Source organism: Manis pentadactyla, chromosome 7, assembly GCF_030020395.1.
Source record: "Manis pentadactyla isolate mManPen7 chromosome 7, mManPen7.hap1, whole genome shotgun sequence".
Classification (NCBI taxonomy): domain Eukaryota; kingdom Metazoa; phylum Chordata; class Mammalia; order Pholidota; family Manidae; genus Manis; species Manis pentadactyla.
The window spans coordinates 61,999,633-62,020,396 of NC_080025.1; the positions used below are offsets into that span (position 1 = coordinate 61,999,633).

A 20,764-nucleotide genomic window follows, 5' to 3' on the forward strand; every position below is an offset into this window, starting at 1 on the left:
TTGAAACAACTGGACTGGTATTTGAAAAAAATAAAGTGAAATTCTCATATACTGTCAAATGACTTATATATTAGATTGTTCATTTGTAGTAAAAATTTTAAAACAGAACTTGGACAGAACCTACATGAGCAAATAAAGTGTGCTACAATCTTAGAATGAACATTTTTAGTTAAAACACTGTTTTATTTATTTAGCTGCATATAAAACACTTTCAACTTTATTGAGGTGTAGCTGACAATTAAAAATTGTATATATTTAAGGTGTGCAAGTGATGATTTGATATATATATATATGGAAACAGTATGTTTTATTTAAAATTAAATCAAAGGTGAAAAAGTTCTATATAAATTGACATAGGGTATTTTTCTTTTGCTTGTTTATGAATAAAATTTATTTCTAGAAGAATACATAAGGCAATACATTTGAGAACACATAAGACAAGAACATATAAGATAAAAATATAAGATCAACAAATTTGATAATTCTGGGGGAAGGGAGCTAGGTGGCAGAGGGACAGAAGTAGAAGTGGGGAAAACTTTTCACTGCTAACCCGTTTAGGGCCATATACTATATTACCTATGCAAACAAACTAAAAATACAAAACAAAAAAGATCTTGGTTTCACTCCAGAGCATCTACTAAGTGTGACTTTGGGCCAGTTTATTACATTCTCAGAGACTTACTATCTTATTTGTAAAATGATGAGTATAACCCCTGCCTCAGAGAGTTTTAGGAGATTTAAATAAGATAACATGTGGAAAGTTCCTACTATAGAGCATGACACATAGGAGACAAATACTAGATCTCTTTTCCATCATTTCTCTTTCACAGAGAATACAAACTCCAATGGCAACAGGTCCAGGCAGGGAATATGAATATGTGAAGTAGGTTGGATTTAGAAGATTAGGGAATGGTAGGGACTGTGACAAATAGAAAGTATTCAAATTATTATGTGTGTATATCAAAGCATAAATTCTACTTATATATATGTACATCACATGTATGTAAAGTCTGCTGACTGTGCTTCTGTCATTCTTTTTATACAGCTATCTGCATTTTACAAAATTATGTCACACTATATTTCAAACCACTTAAATATCATTTCAACTGTATCTCAGTGACATCAGAATTAAACTAATTATTTTCAAATGTCTCTTTGTGGATAAAATGAGAGTTCCTCACCTGGCCCTGGTTGACTGGCTCACTGCACACCTGTGGGCAATACATGGCTGTTGACTCTATATAAAGAGCTCTGCCCAGTGCTCTGGGCATGACACAGTGACAGGGCTGCAAGGCTGCAGGGGAGCAGAGCAGAGGCTGGAGTGGTGGCAGTGCCAAGGATAGAGGCCCAGAGGATGGCTGTGCGGGACAACTGTGCAGAGGCCCAGAGGACAGCTGTGTGGACAGAGGGGCCCAGAGGCAGATACTGGCTTGCTGCATGCAGACTCACTCTGAGTGAATGGGATTCTAGTGACTGACCTTCCACCTGGAAATAAACTTGGGTATAACCCTTTCACCCCAAGAACATTTTGCTGTCAATTTCTTTGGTCACACTGAATCCATAGCGAACTTGCCCGGGCTGAAACCCATTGGCAAGACACTCTTCAATATTAAGTTTCTCTAAGTTTAGTTATTTCATGTAACTGACTTTGGTTTTTCAAAGAAGAAAGTGGAAGAATATAGCTCCTGGTTGCCAGACCACAACTGGGAGGTTAAAGTGAAAGATGCCTCTAACATCTTGGATAGTCCTTCCTGCGACAGAGTTGGTGGAGAGAGTACTGCTGCTCACAATTGGTAAATCTGATTGAGGTAGAAGTCAGGTAGTGGTGACCCAGAGAAGCTAAGTCAGAAGGTTAATACTAGCAAAATCACACACAGGTGGGCAGGATAATGGTCACAAGTTACAAGAGAAGAATTTTAGTATCACATTCAGATTTAGAGCAGTGATGGTTCAATACTTCTTTCCTTAACAACCTTCCTGTTTTAAATAAGTCTGGGTTAAATAAACAATAAACTAGTAAACCGATTAACGCAAATTCTCAGTTCTCCAGGGAACTGCAGATTCTTAGGGGACAAGTTCAGATATAATTCATCATATATACCCATTAATTGTCTTACACAAATATGTTACCCTCAGAAAACTAGGCACATCATTCACTAATTTCTCTATAAAACTAAATTAAGACTTGCATACACTAGAGTAACTGACCAATATTTGTGAAATAGCCTACAACTAGAACCCCTAGAGAAATGGACCAAATGGGAAACAAAGCATTGTATAATATTATTTTTATTATTTATTCCATGCAAACACCTGCCTAAACTCTAGACAGCATAACAAGTCTCATGAATGATAGAAAGTCCCTGGTCTTGCTACGTCTGAAGTAACCTCCACTTAATAATCTTGTTTCTTTGGTCAAGAACTGAGGAACTCTTGCTTACATGTAAATGCATACATAGTTGCCTAACTGAAAATTTATCCTGAGATAATACTAATGGGATGGCATTTCTTTTCTCTCATGGGAATCAGCTCAGTTAAAGAAAGTCTGAGCATGCAAAGGCTCTCATATCTTTCTAATTTGAAGACCTCACTTTAAGAAATGGTTGACTTTGCTTCTCCCAATTATCTTCTTAGAGAGATTCTATTTTCAATAGTAATGCTGGTCTGGAGCCTATCTTGGAAATAATTGTTAATTGTTTGGCTGCTATCTGGGAAAAATTACTTGATACTGCCTTTGCCTCTAGGATGGGACTCTCAGTGTTCCAACTTGGAGTCCTGAAGATACTGGATCTCAGCACACCCTAAAATATTTCTGATTTTCCTTCCCCTCATATCCTTCCTGGAATCACCCCTTTATGATTTTCTGTGCATAGTTTCTAATATCCAGTGTATGGCAGGGTGTTTTTAAACCATGGAGCAATCAATAAAACTCAAGCAGAAAATACAAAATGCCCTGGATGCATTCAGTCTTCCTCCTCTGTGCTTCCAAAGCCCCTTGGAAATCAGTCTCTACCATTTTGCATTGAAAAGCTCCAAACTTCTGTTTGTCTCATTATCAGGATGTAAAACCACCTAGAGGGCCATTTTTTAAAAAATCTCTCTAGTCCAAGCCTGTATCTCTGTGCCTGGCATGACATAGGTGAGAAATCATTTCTGATGCAAAGGGAACTGAACTTAAAAAAATTCTTACTCTCTTTTTCAAAAAGACTCTACATTTTCTACCTTTTAACTGAATCACTGTGGAATATGTTGTTTACATCTGCAACATTCACTAAACAATATAAGCTATGTTTAATCAGCACTGTTTAACTTACATATTAAAGTTAATAGGAAATTGGGATAGAACTAATAATGCTTGGTTGGAATATATTAATAAGCATTAATGTGTTATTTCTCCTTTATTTAGTGGTAAGGATTATATACGACTGGCTATAGAAAGATATTTAAAAGACCATACATTTTTTTCTTCCTTATGGAATAAAGTTGGTCAACATAATTCACCTTTTTTTCATAATTCACTTTCCATGCAACATAATTGGTGCTCTAGATCATTTCTGGGCAAGTGATGATCAAAAAACAATATAAATCTGCTTTCAGAATGCTACAAAATATACATGGAATTGTGAAGCAATTTGAGCCAGCCATTAAATTACTCTCTCATAGAACAGGGACATAAAGAAATAATAAATTTGTCTGTTTCTAGGAACAAACTGAAATAGAAAGAAAATCCCAATCTATTGTTTGAAGACAAGGGGTCCATTAAGCAGGAACTGGTATGAGGGAGACACCAAGTGTCGCTTCCATGGGGTAAGATGCCTTACATTGAAGTTAGCTTTACTGTCAAGCTCAGGATACAGAACATTAGCATAAGATGTATTTTAATGTGTTTTCGAGGTAAGCCTTTAAAGGACAGCCAGAAGGAAAGATAAAATGAAACAATTCTCAACAAAGCTAACCAACCAAGTGTTTCTTGGTAAAGGTTCTGACATTCACTAAATAATCCTTTCTGCACTAATGCATCCAGATTCTTTGTGTTCTGTGGATGCAGTAAATTGCTGTGGCTGACCCAAATTATTTCACAAGGCGACACCTATTCTGTAACCCACTAAGAAGGGAAGTCTTATTTTGTTTTTTAATCATCTCATGCCCCAAATGAGCTAGTGTACTGATTATATTGCATCAGATGTGAAAACTATTTTTTTAAAGGTGAATTATGTTTATCAACTTAATTTCATTAAGAAGGCCACATTGAGGTTGATGCCATCTGTTGCTCCTTTATAAGAAGACGTATATTGTGCTATTACATTGCTACTATCAAAATGATTAAAATGGAATGGGAAATGAGGAAAAAGTAAAAAGAAATCCTGACATTAATGGAGCTCCATTTGCCTAGATTTTATTTTCTAAGTCTTCTTTTATTTTGAGTCTGAGAAGAATGAACTGATCACAGATCTCCTTCTCTTTCAAATGAGGATAATGGTATTATGTGTCTCACTGGGTTGTTGTGGGGATTAAATGAGATAACAGATGTAACAGCACACACCAAACAATACTTGGCAACTATTAATATTAAAAATAATAACACAAAAGCAATGGTGAAGGATAACAGGAATGTACTGAAATAAACTCTCTGGGCTTTAGTTATGATTAAACATACTTTAAGGAAATTTCAGAGTATTTTCTATATTGGAGTCTGAGGAGAGACTGTTAGAAATAAAATGATATATTTTGCTTAATAATAATAATAATTACAGAGTATTAGATGCCAAGCACTGTCCTAAACACTTTAAATATATTAGTCCATTCAATCTTCACTGCAATGTCTGAGAAAGATTCATTTTTCTCTCTATTTGTAGAGGCACCCAGAGGTTCAGTAACTCGCCTTGGTTGACACAGCCAATAAATGACAGAACTGGCATCTGAACCCAACCAGTCTGCCTCCAGAGAGAGCCCACATTCTTACTGACTATCCTAGGCTTCCTCTCTGTAGTCACATGGCTCAGAGGTATCGGGACAGTAGTAAATTATCACATTAACTAGGCTTGAAAATGATCATTTCTTTATCTTTCAAATACTGCATTTCCAATTTTACTGCAGTAATGAATTTGCTTTAATGGCCAATTTAGTTCCCCAATCTACGTTAATATCTTAAAACTGCTACCTCACATTTAGTTTTAAAAATTAATGTTTTTTTCTTTGCTAGATAGTCGATGATTTCATATACACGTACCACACACAGCATTCACGCACCCTTTGAATAAAAGGCAGTAATGTTCAAGACAAGACGAATACAGACAATAATGACTTTGGGGCCGAGAAATAGCCAGCAATATTTACTAGATCTATCTGCCTGTGGAAGTAAAGGAGTCAATGAACACCTTTTTTTAATAAGAAGAAAACTTTTTCTTTGAAAGACTGCATATTACCCTTGAAGTAAGCTAAGCATTTAACAAATTTAAGACAGCTTTCACCATTCTTTAGAAAATACTGCATGTCTAAGATTCACAGGCACTATGTGCACTGAATGATAATGGCAAGTGGTAATTGCAGCACCATTCCACTTAACGGGATGTTATAGAGCTGGTGTAAGGTTGGGAGAGGGCTCAAGCATTCTCCTAAGCCTGAATTCCCAAGTTGTACAGTAATGCTAAGTAGCATCATTCTAAACATATGCTGTTGTTCTTGTTCTCATTTTCTGTTTATGATAGCTACAGTGGTACTGATACCTGGCACCTTCTAGGAGAGGAAGTAGTGAGCACTATAAATCCCAGGAACTCTTGACGCCTCTTTCTCCCTGGGCTCCCTCCTATGTCGAGTGGCAGTGTAGTGTGGGGAAATATCACTGACTGAAGAATCACAAGGGAAGGTTTCTCACTGCGAGTCAACCAGCAACTGGTTTGGACAAATTGTTGTCCTCTGTAGGCCTTGATCTCTTAATATGAATATTCATTTTTACTGTTTCATGGAGTGCTAATTAGGATAACATTTGTCATCTGTGAAAATGCCTTAGAAAATAAATATGTTTTGTAAATAACAAATATGCACAAAAGCAGCTGAGGCATAAGTTACAGAGCCTGTAATAGGAATTCCCTTAAGTGTCTCTGGATTGTTACCATCTGGTCTCATTACTTAGCTATTCCTCAACTAACCTGTAAGCTTCCTGGTTGAGGTCAGGACTATATTTTCTATGGCTTAAGACTATCATACCTTGAATAATGAAATTTATGTTTTTTTTTTTCTTAAATGGCACACTAATATTTGCCCTTGATATATTACTTCATAACATTTCTGCACTTTATCTCACTATGCTCATTTACTTTCATACTTACACATGACTAGACTTGCCTCAGTCCCAGCTTTTGTCAGGAACACTTACTTATTCTCTCCCACCCAAAATCTTCCTCAAATCAGTCCACATGCACAACACATCTGCGTTGTTTTTCTCTCTCTGTTGTGGCAGCTCTCTTCAGTCCTTATAAAAACTTGGCACAAAAATCCATTTTGTAAAAGAGGTCCTCCCTAATTAACCCACATGCATTTATTACGTCATATTTTTCACTGTGCTCAATGATATAAAATATATACAGACACTGACACACACTGTATTATTTCTTAAGCAATCGTAAAAGAGTGCAGTGGTTTCCTTTTGGGGATGTAAACAAAATCTTTGATTTTGAGTGAACTGGCAAATAGAAAGCTCCTAGCCCGAAGCTGTTAAATGAGAGTCCAGAAGTAGGAGGAAAGAAGACAGGGAGGAAAGGGATGAGCATAGATGTTAGTGAACTCTTCGATCAGATACATATAAAAGGTGAACTAGCCATGAAAGAGCTTCAACCTCTTCGAACTCAATGCTTTGGTTCTTATCACCATCCAAGCCCTTCTCATCACCAGGGGACAACCTCGTAGGTGTTTTAGTGCTTTATAGTTACAAAGGGTTTCTCAGACACCATCCCATGCCCTGGTATTACTGTGAGAATAAACCAACAGGAACACTATTCTACTGGAGAAAAAGAACAAACTTTTGCATGTGTCTATTTACCTGCAAACTGGACATTCTGACAGATTTTGTATAGGCACCTGTTGCTTTTTATGGTATCAGGTATCTGGTGAGCTGTGAGTTATGAGTTGGTGACAATGATAAAAAATAATCTATAAAATAGCATATGAGTTTGGGAAATGGGATTATCATTCAATTATACTCTCATGAAAACTCACAAAGCTGAGGTTCAGAATGGTAGAAAAAGTAATTTCAAAATTATGCTGGAAAAAGAGCTACTATGACATAGCTCCAGGCATTAAGTTCTAATTAAATTAAATATGAACAGTTATTGAAGATTACCAAGACCCCATTGTTAGACAAAGAGGGAACACACATTAAAAATTCGGTGTGAGATGTATAAATTTTAAATAAGCCTCAACCAAACTTCCATTTCCATGAGACCAGCTTCTTGTACAAAACAAATCACATTCTCAGTGGGATCTGAATGGCAAGTAGACAAATAAAACTAGGGGAATGTCATCCATAGAGAAACTAATGAAGACGTATAATCTTCCACCTGTGGAAGTTACTGGTAATTTCACCATTTAAGCAGAGAAACAAATGTAACAATTTTTTTTCCAGAAAATAGAGTGTATATGAGATTTATTAAACTCAGAATGTGTTCACACAGACAAGGGGAACTCAGTTCAAGGGAGAATACCCTGATGTTCTTGTTTAAAATTCACTTAAACTTTGGATGCTGAAATTTTTTTGTTGTAAAATTAAAAAAAATAGTATGAAGTCCAAGATGTTCATGGTACTTCAAGTTATATGCTCAAATCCCTTTCTTGAGTCATAATTTTATTAGAAGCTTCCACAGCACTTGAGGGGGTCAAATCTGTATCCTCTCAATGTACCTAGTTGGTATTTGGACCTTTTTGAACTTTACTTGTAAGGAAGATTCAAGAATGCTTATATCTGAATTTTCTTTAAATAAAGAATTAGTCATCAGAGTGGAATAGAGAAAACAGTAACAACAGCTGGCAGTATTCCCAAGAAAAATAAGTCAAATAGAGTGAGACAGAAATCTTGCAGAATCTTGAGTATAAAGACACAAACTCCAGATTTATGTTGGCTATGAAAAGCCAGGAGAGAGAGAATAGCTGGAGAGTACATTATTGTGAGTAGGGAAAGGGGATATTCATTTGGAAAGATATTTTTAAGAGAATAGATTTCATAAAGTACAAGAAGTATTTTCTTGCACGAAGGATTTCAGAGAGAAAAAAAAAACATAAAGACTAAAGATCAAAAGAACACAAGTAAGAATAACACTTTAGTAATGGAAAGGAAAAAAATTATGTCTTTTAAAGGAAAGATAAAGGTGACAAATACAGACCTGGATGGAATAGGAGTGGAGGATGGGCTCTCTAGAATCACCTCAGTAACAGTAACATAACAGAAACAAATCCTAATGGGGTAGTGAGGTGTGTATATAGCACTTGTGCATATTTGTGCAAAACCAGGCAGAAATAAAGCTGAAAGGAAAAACCGAGTCAGCAGCACACAGATGAGAGGGAAAGCCTTGGAGAGAGGAGCAAGCCTGGGAAGCAGCAGAGAGAGAAGTGGTCACCAAATGAAGTGATTCAGCAGAGGCTGAACATTTAAAAATGACTGTAAACCCAAATAATCTTTAAAATTCTGCTTAAATTCCATGTCTTTCTTCTACACGTCCCTGAACGCTCCTGCTCACAGTCATCTTATTTTCCTCTTGTGTGATGGGGGTTTCTGCACACCATTATAAAATGTTCATTATTTTGGAGACCTCAGGAAATTATCTTATCAACTACACTGCTCCTTGAAATGGGTTCAGGTGTTGCATTTATTTGCATTTTTCAAGGTTCACAGCTCAGTTCTAAAGCAGAGTGGCTAGTCAATAAACACTTGTCATATGGACGAGTGGATGGACTTGCCTTGTTTGCAGTTAGATGATCTACATCACATGGAGTAAAACTTCTGATACCTAAGAATTGAGTACTGGAATCAGAGGGAAAGGCCACTTTTCTGCAGCTTTGAAGCACCAATGGAGTGCGTAGAACAGCCTCAAAGGAATGATTTGGGTCAATCAAACGTGCGAAGGCAAAGTGAAACAATATAAATTAGAGTAAGTTGAAAGATAATGTGGGAGAGGACAGATAAGACTTTTTTATTAATGAGAGCAAATACAGGAAACCAATATAAAATGTCAAGATTTAGTTTTATGGGTCAAAAACTGACAATAATATATTATCCATGATTTTATCACTTACTAATAAGAAGCAAGAACTAATATAATCAATAAAATGTCACATTGATTTTGTACTGCTGATCTGAAGTGATGCATTGGAAATAGCGGTTTTAAACCTATTTGGGTTCCTTACATAGTTTTGGTATCAAAACACCAAATAATGTTGGCCCCTTTTTGTTTGCAGGCAAATTTTTAAGCTCAAGTTGTTCCTTCAAAGAGCACATACAATCTTGAGCTCTTGGAAATATAATCCCTTGAGACATGGGTTTTTAACATGGATAGATCCTTAAGTATAGCTGTGTGAGTGTCCTCACTGGATATATATCATATGAGAAACTTTGAGATGTTTAGTCATTATGCCACAGTCACATATAAGATTATATCGTAAGTGCTCATTTTCATCCTAATTAGTAAAAAAAAAAAATCCTTTAAAAAATAGTCATCAGCTTTGGAAAGTGCTGTTTTGGGGTGCACAGTACTTAAGAAACCTTAAAATTACATGTACCAAGAGAGAAATCAGATCACTTCACCTCAGCAATTGAAATTAAGCCTCTTTTTTTGTTTTTTTTTCAACTACAAGCTATAGTTAATGTTCATTACTTGGCTTTGAATTGATGATACGTTTATCACACTTTTGAAAGAACTTCTCTGTAATATTCAGATTAGTGCTTCAACTTTCTGTTTTGCCTTTGGCCCTGGTGAACGGATATAACCACTGAGAGACACATCATGTTGTGCCTTACCGAATGATTGAAAAAGACCCACATTTCGCTCTTAGAAATGGTTCCAACATTATGTGAACTCTAGTGAACATTTTTAGAAATTGTAAAAGCATAAAAAACAACAGAAGCCTGGTCATTTTTTAAAACTGAAAAACAAAGAATAAAATTAATACTTCTTTTAAATTAGCTTTCAGAGAGCTAAATCCATTCTTAATTTAAGAATATAATCATATGACATTGAAATTCTTTGATCCTAAAATCATTTTGATTGGTCCATTTACAGATATCATGGCCCGGGGAAAATAATGAGACTATATGAAAAAAGTTCTTTTTTATTTAAATACAAAACTTAAAGTAAAAATATTTCAAACCAGTATCTTTTAACATTTTTTAGGGCTTAATATCTCCAGCTAAATTATCTTGTGGTGTTGTACGACATAACATTGATAGTCATCTTAAACTCAGGTGGCCTGGATTCAAGCTTCATTTTCTGCTTAGAATTATTAGATGAGGCCCTTAAAATCTTTGGAATGCAGCAACATTAATTGAAAAAAACTGGGAGATAAAAATTGTTACCTATCTCACAGAGTGTTGGTAAATGCAAAACAGAGAGTGTATGGGAAAATACTCAGGCTTTAAAGTGTTATCACTTAGTATCAGAAGTAATATTTAGACATTTGGTCCCAGGCAAGATGGTATAGACTTACTTTTCCCTGTTTTTCCCCTAAATACCCTGGAAATAATTCAACAATCATAAGAAGATTGGAAAGATAGAAAGAAGAATGTAGATCAGTTAGAGACCTCAGGATTTAGCTAGACCAAATAAGAAAAAAAGAATAGATGAATTAGAATTGAAAGAGGAGATATTACAGAAATATAAGAGCTCACATGAAACTACTATGAATAATTACATGCCAAGAAATGAGATAATCTAGAAGAAATGGATAAATTCCTAGAAACATACAACCTACCAAGACTGAATTATAAAGAAATATTTGTAAACCATACTCCTGAAAGGGGCTTAATATCCAAAATATAAAAGTAACTTGTAAAACTCAATAGCAAAAACAAAAACAAAAAACAAATTACCCCAAACCCAACTAATCCAATAAAAAAAGTAGGCAAAGGGCCTGATAACATATTTTCACAAAGGAGACATACAAATGGCTAACAGATACATGGAAATGCTCAACATCCTTAATCATCAGGGGAATATAAATAAGAACCACAAGGAGCTATCCCTCACATCTGTTAGAATGATTATTACCAAAAAGACAAGAGATAGCAAGTGTTGGCAAGGATGAAGAAAAAGGAGAACCCTTGTACACTGTTGATGGGATTGTATATTGGTGCAGACACTATGAAGGTTCCTCAAAAAATAAAAATAGAGCTCCAATATAACCCAGCAATTCTACTTCTGGGTATATAGCTGAAGTAAACTGAATCACTACTGGAAGAGCTGTCTGCATTCCCGTGTTCACTACAGCTTTATTCACAATAGCAATAGCTAAGACATGGAGACAACCTAAATGTTTGTAAATGGAAGAATGAGTAAAGACAATGAAATGTGTATGTATGTATATGTATATACATATATTTATATATATAATGATGGCATATTATTCAGCCATAAAAAAGGATATCCTGCCATTTGCAACAATATAGATGAACCTAAAGGGCATTATATATAAGTCAGACAAACAAAGACAAACACTGAATGATCTCACTTTCACACAGACTCTAAAAAAACTGAAGTCATAGAAGCAGAGAGTAGAATGGTAGTTGTCAGGGGCTGGGGAGAGGGGAAAATGGGAAGATATTGGTCAAAAGGTATAAACTTCTAGTTATAAAATGAATTAGTTCCAGGGGTCTAGGGTACAGCTTGACAACTATAGCTAATAGTATTGTATTATATACTTGAAAGTTGCTCAGAGAGTAAATCTTAAATGTTTTCACCACCAATCCCACACAAAAAGATAATTATGTGAGCTGACAGATGTGTTAACTGAGCTTATTGTGTTAATCATTTCACAATATATATGTGTATCAATGATCATATTGTATACCCTAAACTTACACAATTTTGTATGTCAAGCATATCTCAATAATGAAAAAAAACACATGTAAAAATCTACTTTAAAATTTCTGAGTATGTACATATTTTTGTTATCTTTTTACTGATATATAATTAAGTTTTCTGTACTAAAGAAATGTCTTCTTTGAAACTTGATGAAACTTGCTCTATGGACTACTTAAGTGCTCAATGTTTGCCAAGTATTCTGTGTTTGAGAAGTATATTCTCCAGGTAGATTTGGTAAGTACAGTATCTATATGTGACTTTTGGATCAAGATTACTATTTCTGTTATTCAAATCTTTCTTTATTTTTGTCTGTTTAATATACTCAGTAATAAGAGAGATAATTAAATCATACACTCTGGTAGTGAACTTTTCAAATTCTCTTTTTAGATTTGCCAGACTTTATATGTAAGTTGACACTATGTAATCAGGTGCATACAAGTTTAGAATTGTTATATCTTCCTGATTAATTAAAGCTTCTATCAACATATATATATATTTAACAAAATAAAGTAGGAATATCAATTTGTTCAATATTAAGGCTTATCATATAGCTATAATAATTAAGACAGTGTGGTATTGGTACAGAGATAGACACATGGATCAATGTAACATACCTGGTTTATGGCAAAGATGTGTGATTTATACACACAATTAAATGGAGGAAGGATAGCCTTTATAACCAATGGTACAGGAGTAATAGATTGTAAGCTAAAAAAAATCTTGACTGTGGTCATAGTTATGTGTAACTACATATGTGGTATAATAGCATGGAAATACACACACAGGTCCTTATATAACTGTTGAAATCCAAATAAGTTCTGTTGATTGTACTAATGTTCATTTCATGATTTTGATGTGGTAGTATATTTTATAAATGATGTTAACATTCTGGGGGGCTTTCTGAAAGCTGTTTCGGATTTCCTTGTATATTCCTTTGTAATTTCTCAGGAATTTATAATTACTTCAAAGTAAAAACGTTTTGAAAAGTCATATTTGAAAAACTTTGAAATGATTTTGCTTTATGCAGAATAGATTTGATGATGTCAATATGATTTCTAAACTTGTATGTGTTAAGGAGTACAGAAAAGATGTAACTCATCCTTAAAGATAAAAATAACTTGAGCAAGAAGGACTAAAGGGGGACAGAATTTTACGATCCTTGCATAGATACTACTTTGTAGCCATAGTAAATATTACAGGTGGAAGGGGGAAATATATGAATAATTAGTGCAGGAAAGATATTCAAATTATTTAGGAACTTCTATGGTCTAGACACCAACCAATCAGGATAGAATGGGACCAAATACAACAGATGCCAGCCATACACAAGCCAGAATTTGGTACTGGTGCCCAACAGTGGAATATTCATCCTACATGATTTATTTGGAAAAAATTTGATTTTTTCCTCCACCAAAGATTTATACTCCTGAAATGTTGGTATTTCTTAGTAATCCTTAGCTGAAAACATTGGAAAGGGTGTTACATTATTGAATGAAGCATACCTCAAAGTGCTCCTCTGGAAAATCATGACTAATACAAGTAATTAATTACCAGTCAGCAAAATAAAGAACTAACTGTTTCTATTACAATACATTAAATTTCCTCTTTTTTCTACACAACACCCACAATATCAGTACAAAAGTGAAATAACATTAAAATTTGTTTGTAATTTTTAAGATAGTTCAGTATCTGCATATAAGGGACTTTTCAATTTTAAAGTTTCAGTACTTGAAATACTTTTAGAGTCTGTTTTTATGAATTCTTCCTAGTAGAAACATTTCAAGGTGCTTTATAAACATACACTTAGCAGGTTTATAAGATTAGAAAAACAAATATTCAAAGGTGAAATTAATTTGGTAATATTTATTGAGAAATTAGGATTGCTAATTGTCAATACAAATTTAATGAGAAAACTGGCCAACGCCCCTATTTAGGGGGAAATAAACTATGCACCCTAGAGACAGAATTTGAACTATGAAAATAAAAGTACACATTTCCGAATCTGTATGTCAGTTCTATAAAACTCACTCAAGAAACGACCTGAAACTAATTAGTCTTCTCTATTATTTCAGAAAGGCAACCTTCATTGGGAAAAAAATAATAATTAAATAAGTATTTCAAAACACCACTTAGGCTGTCTTCACTCATGAGCATTTTGGACACCATTTTTTAAAAAGCTAGATTAAGTAACAGCTCAAAGCTTTAGTTAACGATAGTTGAAATGCAGCTTTTATATAGGTAAACAAGTTACGATTATGTGATTTTTTTTTCCCCAGTCGTAACATGAGAAAACTCACAATTCACACACAAAGAAAATAGAAATGAAGCCACACATTCATACAGCTGTAATTATAACTTTGTGAGAATTTAGACCCAGTTTAATAGAACAGAGGGGGGAAACCTCTAATCTATTGGTATCAGGCTAGATAATTTTAGCCTCCTTAGGGTCTGTTCATTTCCATCTCTCCAGGACAGCCCGGAGTAATTCAAGGCTCTTAAGGTAGACCAACTACTCTAAGTGTCTCTCCCCTTATCTTCTATGAGGTTAATTTGTTGGCTCTGATCTACCTGAAGGAAAGGAAAGCAGCAGTTATTGAGCGCCTGTGGTGCAATAAACACCATCCTTGCTTGTGAACTGAATCTGTGTGAAATACATGTCATTCCCATTTTACAGATAAGAAAACGTAGACTTTCAGAATTGAAGTACTTTGCCCAAGAGTCCACAGATTTGTGTTTGGACTCTTCCAAATCCCACACAATTTCTGCTCCTGAATGTGATAATACAGTCCTACTGAGTTTAATTACATTTCAACTTTAAGAAAAGAATGGTCTTATCAGGCCTGGGTCACTTTTGATGTTAACCCTATCACAGGGATTCTTGGGAGATGTGTCACCTCCCCTCCCCCTGCCGGGGTGTCTGTGATTAGCATGTCTCAGGAGAAACCTCAGGGTACTGATTCTCAGGGCTGGGGACAAGTAAAATGGGGTTTTACACAAAGTTCAACCAATCTTTCATCCAAATTATTTTATAGCTGACTGCTATTTCTGTGGCATTTTGTAAAAGACTATATTGGCTTGCTAAATACTAAAACTAATATTAGAATCCAGAAGTAGTTAGAGATTTTTTTCTGCTATGCAGACTGGTATTAAAACCCCCAAATGCACAGGGCTATCACAAATACAAAGAACATAATGACTACAGTATTTTCAACCCTATTGTGACAGAAGGATGCATGTTTTTACGTTTAGTAGCAGCATTATTCTTCAAAGAAAAAAGCAAAATAATTGCTTTAGTGTCAATGGAATAAGTGGTCATTTAATATATATTTTTACAGAGCTGTCTATGTTCCTTTTCCCCTTGAACACCAATAAGAAAACATTTGCTAGTTTTTTTTTCTTTAGCTCAAGAAAAATTTAAATTAGTTGATAAGTCCTTCCATCTCTCTTTCACTTGACTGCTTCTTATTATAGTTGACTAAGGAATTAATTTTATGTACCTATATAAGCATCTCTGAAGATACATACATTTACAGACCTGTACACATGCAAACATATGTACATTCATGGTAGTATGCACACACATACATCATAGAATTCAAACTAGAGATAGTAAAATATAAATTATGGTAATAATAAAGAATTTATGGAATGTAACCCAGTAATGTACAATTTAAAATCTAAAATGTACAATTTAAAAATTACTGCACTGAAATTTCTCCTTCTATGTAGTATGGACTGAGCAGCTCATGGCTCTTGGAGACCCATAGAAAATCTAGATGAAATGTAAAATAAACAGGTGAAAAGGGTCAGAGAATGGCTGAGACAACAGGTTTAGACTGTTTAAGGTTCTGAAGAGGAGAGAACCCTGAGGAGGTGAGGGAAGAATGTACAGCTGATTCTGTTGTTTCTGGGCTGTGGGAAGAACCCAGACTTGGCCTGGACAGAAGGCCACTGCTGGAGGTTAGAGAAACCAGCAGAGCTGAGGAGACTTGAGGGACTGGAATGACAAAATACAGACTTGAGAGATCTCCAACACCTGGCCAATTATCCTGTGATGACAAATTCTGAAGCTACAAAGTCTAGAGGCAAAAGGCTAAGCTAAAAGTCTTGAAAAGCACCACAAAATTTTGGCAGTCTTGAAATGCTAAGAAGAAGAATATTTAAAAAATATAGCTACTCAAGTCAAGCCAAGGGGAAGACCCCACATGAACTCATGAGGCCTAGGTTGGTTCTGTGGACCAAATCCAGCCCACCTCTTTTTTTGGTACAGTCCATGAGCTAAGAACTTTTAAGTGGCTTAGAAAAAAATTCAAAGAAGAACAATATTTTATTATGTGAAAATATATGAAACTCAACTAAGAACAGGAACAAATTAGAGATAAGATTGGGTCTTAACCAAAACTCATGCTGACTTAACTCCAAACCGGATTAAGGTAATTAGCTTCAACTCTATTTTCCTAATGGAAGAAGGATAAAGATTTTCTGGAGAAAGATATTATCATCTTCAGCCTCTACAATTTTTTATGCACATTTTACACACATTCCAGCATTCAGAAAATTACTGACCTCATTTGATCTGAGCTGAACTGTGTGATACATGTGACAAAGCCTGACTTAACTAGCAAGGTCAACAGAATATGTTAACATCCAACATTTCAAACAAGCAATTTAAAAACCTATGTTATTTAAAGAGAAATAAAACAGAAATAACAGAAAATAAATTTAAAAAGTAAAGCAGAAGTAACCTAAAAAGTGCTTTGCTTGGCAAGAAAACTTAACGTATGTGTCCGAAATAATAGTATTCTAACCAGATGTTAGTTTCCAATATAAAACATTCCAATAATATATGGAATAAAAAAATTATGCATTTTTTTTGTAGAAAATGGAAACAAATAGTAATGGATCAGTTATAAGTCACTCTGTGCTCTAAGACTATGTTCCAGGACTCATTTTTCAATGACATGTGCTTTATAGATATTGGTGTCTTATTTTAGGTATCAACCATCCTGAGAAGACAAAGTACAGATGTGGTAAAAACTGATAACACTGAAATATTATAACTATGCAATATGATAATGTCTACATCTCTCCCAGGATTTTGAATTTTTACTTTAATAGCTTTGCATAATGAAAAGAGCAACTCAAAGGAACAAGACAGCTGATAAGTTCAATACGTCATAGAACTGCAGAATCATTAAATTCATTTTAATTAGGATATACTAAGATTTTTACATCTATGGCAAAAGTAAATTATAACTCCCATATATAATAGATCAGGTCATTTTCATTTATAAACCTATCACAATTTGCAACACATGTCTCACTGGTATCAGTGAAATGTAACCTAAATGCGCTCAAAAGATCAGGTCACATAGAATTTTTATGGGATTCAACCACATGCAGTTTTATTATTATACAGAAGGCATATAGATATAGCTATGAATATAACATTCCATATAGATAGTGATTTGAAAACAGATACTTGTGCATTCAACTATATCCATATATACTATATACTCCAACTTTTAATTTATCTCACTAGCTTGTGAACAGTTTGTAGTATAGGAATCAACAATATTACCTAGGTACGAGCTGAGAAATCCAGAATTATTGTTAAAATGAAAGGACTTTCAGAATTAGAGACTTTTAAAAAACTTTTTAAAAAGTTTAAATATTCTTTCTCACTTCCTTTAACTTAAAGAGCTCTTCAAGGATAGATGCCTCTGAATGGGTGCTAATAATTTGTTCAGATAAAGGCTTGATTGTGGTCAAATAAGAAATCATCAGGAGAGTATGCTATTTATCATTATAGTTAAATTATAAGTGCTCTTTTAACATTAAATTCAGTATCATAAAAAATTACAAGTATCATCCACAACAGATGTCATCTATATCTTTTGCTAATTTAAAAACAAGTTTTCATTCATCTAATCCTCAAAGTTGTTTTAAAAAAATTCTTCATATCCCTGAAAACAGTCAATTTCTAAGCAATTTTATTATTATTACATTGGAAAGTGGCAAATACTAACGAGAACCCTGGATATTCATGCAATTAAATAAAATTTAAAAAAATTTTTAAAAAATGTACAGATATTTATATCACTGTTTCTTCCTTAATAATGAGCAAAATGCTATGCCTCTAAACACAAAATTCAAACACTATTTACAGTTTCACAATACTGCTTCCCTATACATCATGTGTGATGCCAGTGAAAAAGAGCAGAGTCCACAGAGGGACATATTGCAAACAAAAATTCACAGTGGGTGGTGGGAAGTGAGGCCAGGAGTCAGACAGACCTAACAGAGATGACACAGACATGGCACCAGGCACAGTCTCCTCAGAGAGGAAAAGGAAACCCACATGCCCCTCTGAAACGCCGAGTTCATTCTCTCTCATCTCTGAGCACTAAATATCACATCTTTAAAACGGTTTCAATTAGATTATTCCCCTCCTTTAAGGAACACAACCATTCTCAAAGTGCAACGCTGAAACCCCATAAAAACTTAATCACCTACCATTTTCTTTGCACTCTTCTGGAGGTTTAGCCTTTTTCGCAAGTCGTGGATCCAGCCATGATGTTGTCTTTGTGTTATGGCTGAAAAGAAAAGAGATCACTCTGAACAGACACATACTGAAAGGAATCAAGTTTATTCCTTAAAAAAAAAAAAAAAAAAAAAAAAGGGAGGGGGTTAGTCCAACAAAATTGCAATCGATACACTTAATTTGCTTACTGGTTCTAAGTAGCCCTGAAGGAGGTGTAAGAGTAATTGTGCAAGGCAGCTGTAAATTTGGCAACCTCAGCTCCCTGTCCTCAAAGCAGCTATTTTTATTAAAATCAACTAGAATGTTGCCAAGCTAACCTCATTGAATATGCAGAACTCATCCAGAGCAAAAGGAATTTATTACAAATACAGGATTCTCCAGTTGGAAGAGCACAGTTCACAGGCGCTGATGCTGTTTCCTCAATTTTGCAAAAGAATTATTTTCATCTTAAACCTGCCCTTTTCATAAATAGTTGTTTTGTTACTCTTTAAACATAGAGCTGGCAGAGGCAGTCCAAAAGTGATGAAAATTACAGCATGTTTTTGGGATTCCTACATTTTCTCAAAAAGTGATTAAAGCAATTTCACTAAGCCACGTCTTCCATCTTTCACTGTCCCAATAATTTCAATCCAGTTAGACAGGGAGAGGATAAAACTGTCTGTATTCCCATGTTTCTAGACTGGAATTTCTGGGAATTAATGATAACTCTACTGGCATATTTTTTTGAAAGTTGTTTTCTGGGAAGTCTTTTATTGGAAATTTAAAAAGGAGAGATGCTCTTAGAGCCAGTGTTTCTTAGAGAAGTCCTGGTGTCACCCGCACTACAATCACCTATGCACCTTTATTCACAGTGCATCCTCGGGTTCTTTGTAGAACTTCCACGTCACAGTCTTTGAGGTGGAGCCACACAATCTCCATCATTGGCAAGCACTCCAGGTGATGCGTATGTACATTATAATTTGAGAACCACTCAGAGTCTCAAAACTGCTCATTGGCGCTAAACTCTTTACTGTTGCATAGCTGTCTCAAGTGATTTCATCTACCAATGGACATTTTATCAAATATGTGACATTTGCAAGGGCTTTAGAAAAACAATGAGCAAAATGTGTGGAAAAGTGGGAGGTTTGTACAGGGGAGAGACAAAAGGCCAATGAATGGATCATGGAAGGAAAGAGTGGAAAATAAGTTAGAAATATAAATTAAAGCCAGATAATAGGGTTATGTGAAAACAGTCATAGGAAAGTCAAAATGACAATGATATCAATGCCATATAGATTTTCTTTTTCTTCAATGAAATTTAACTATGTTTTATTTTATCAGAGCCACAAGTGTTAGACAATCTGATGAACTCATCTGCACTTAAAGCAAAGGTCAGAAAATTCACTGAGGCAGCATATTTAATAGCAAACTTCTCAAGGCTGCCTACCTGATGAGGGAATTTCAAGGTATGATGGAAGAAAGATGAAGTCAAGATGGGCAGCAGGAAAGCTGTTCCAAGCTGTTAAAGTACTCTTCAAACAGTGCCTTCTGGATGACCATCCTGTCTGCCTATTTGTAGAGCCATTTCTGATTTTAGAACAGAGACATTAAGACCCTTGGGTCATGACATCTCAGCTCCTGAAGAAGATTCTCTTTTATTTCTTCTTGCATGTGGGGTAAAGAGAAAATACTCTCCATCACTTTCCCCACATTTAGGAGCCCCTTAGTGATGTTTCTGAGCAGCACTCTAATAATTTGACCAGATACAGGCTGTGAATTTGATCAAATTATAAATCATCAAGAGTATGCTAGCTTTTGTTTTCTCCCAATTTGACCTTTGTAAGGTCCGATGGTGCTTCATTATCAAGTTTCAGGAGGAGGCCAAGTATGAAGACACTGTCATCTCATTTTGTCCTCATCTGTAGTCATGTCAATATTATCTAGTGTTTTCCTCTGAACTAAAGACTTGATGCTCATGGATGGAGGTTATGACTATCCCACATATGAGGACAGTGGCTGGCACTGGGTTCAGTGTTTGCTGTCTCTATTTTGGAAAAATGCCACTTTAAAATGCTTTTTATAGACATGCCTCAGTTTAAAGTGTGTGTGTGTGTGTGCGTGTGTGTGTGTGTGTGGTGTCTATGTTTTTATGTACTACAGAGAAATTTGGGAGGAG

General features: G+C 35.0%; 1 protein-coding gene across 5 annotated transcripts in view; it reads right to left on the minus strand.

The window, feature by feature from the left end:
* MAGI2 (membrane associated guanylate kinase, WW and PDZ domain containing 2) overlaps nt 1-20,764 on the minus strand; it is a 1,519,032-nt gene that overhangs the window by 445,754 nt on the left and 1,052,514 nt on the right. For all 5 annotated transcript variants that reach the window (XM_057504444.1, XM_057504445.1, XM_057504443.1 and 2 more), the window contains one exon: nt 18,582-18,661. In XM_057504444.1, coding sequence (XP_057360427.1) covers nt 18,582-18,661 — 80 coding nt within the window. The remainder of the gene's footprint in view (nt 1-18,581; nt 18,662-20,764) is intronic.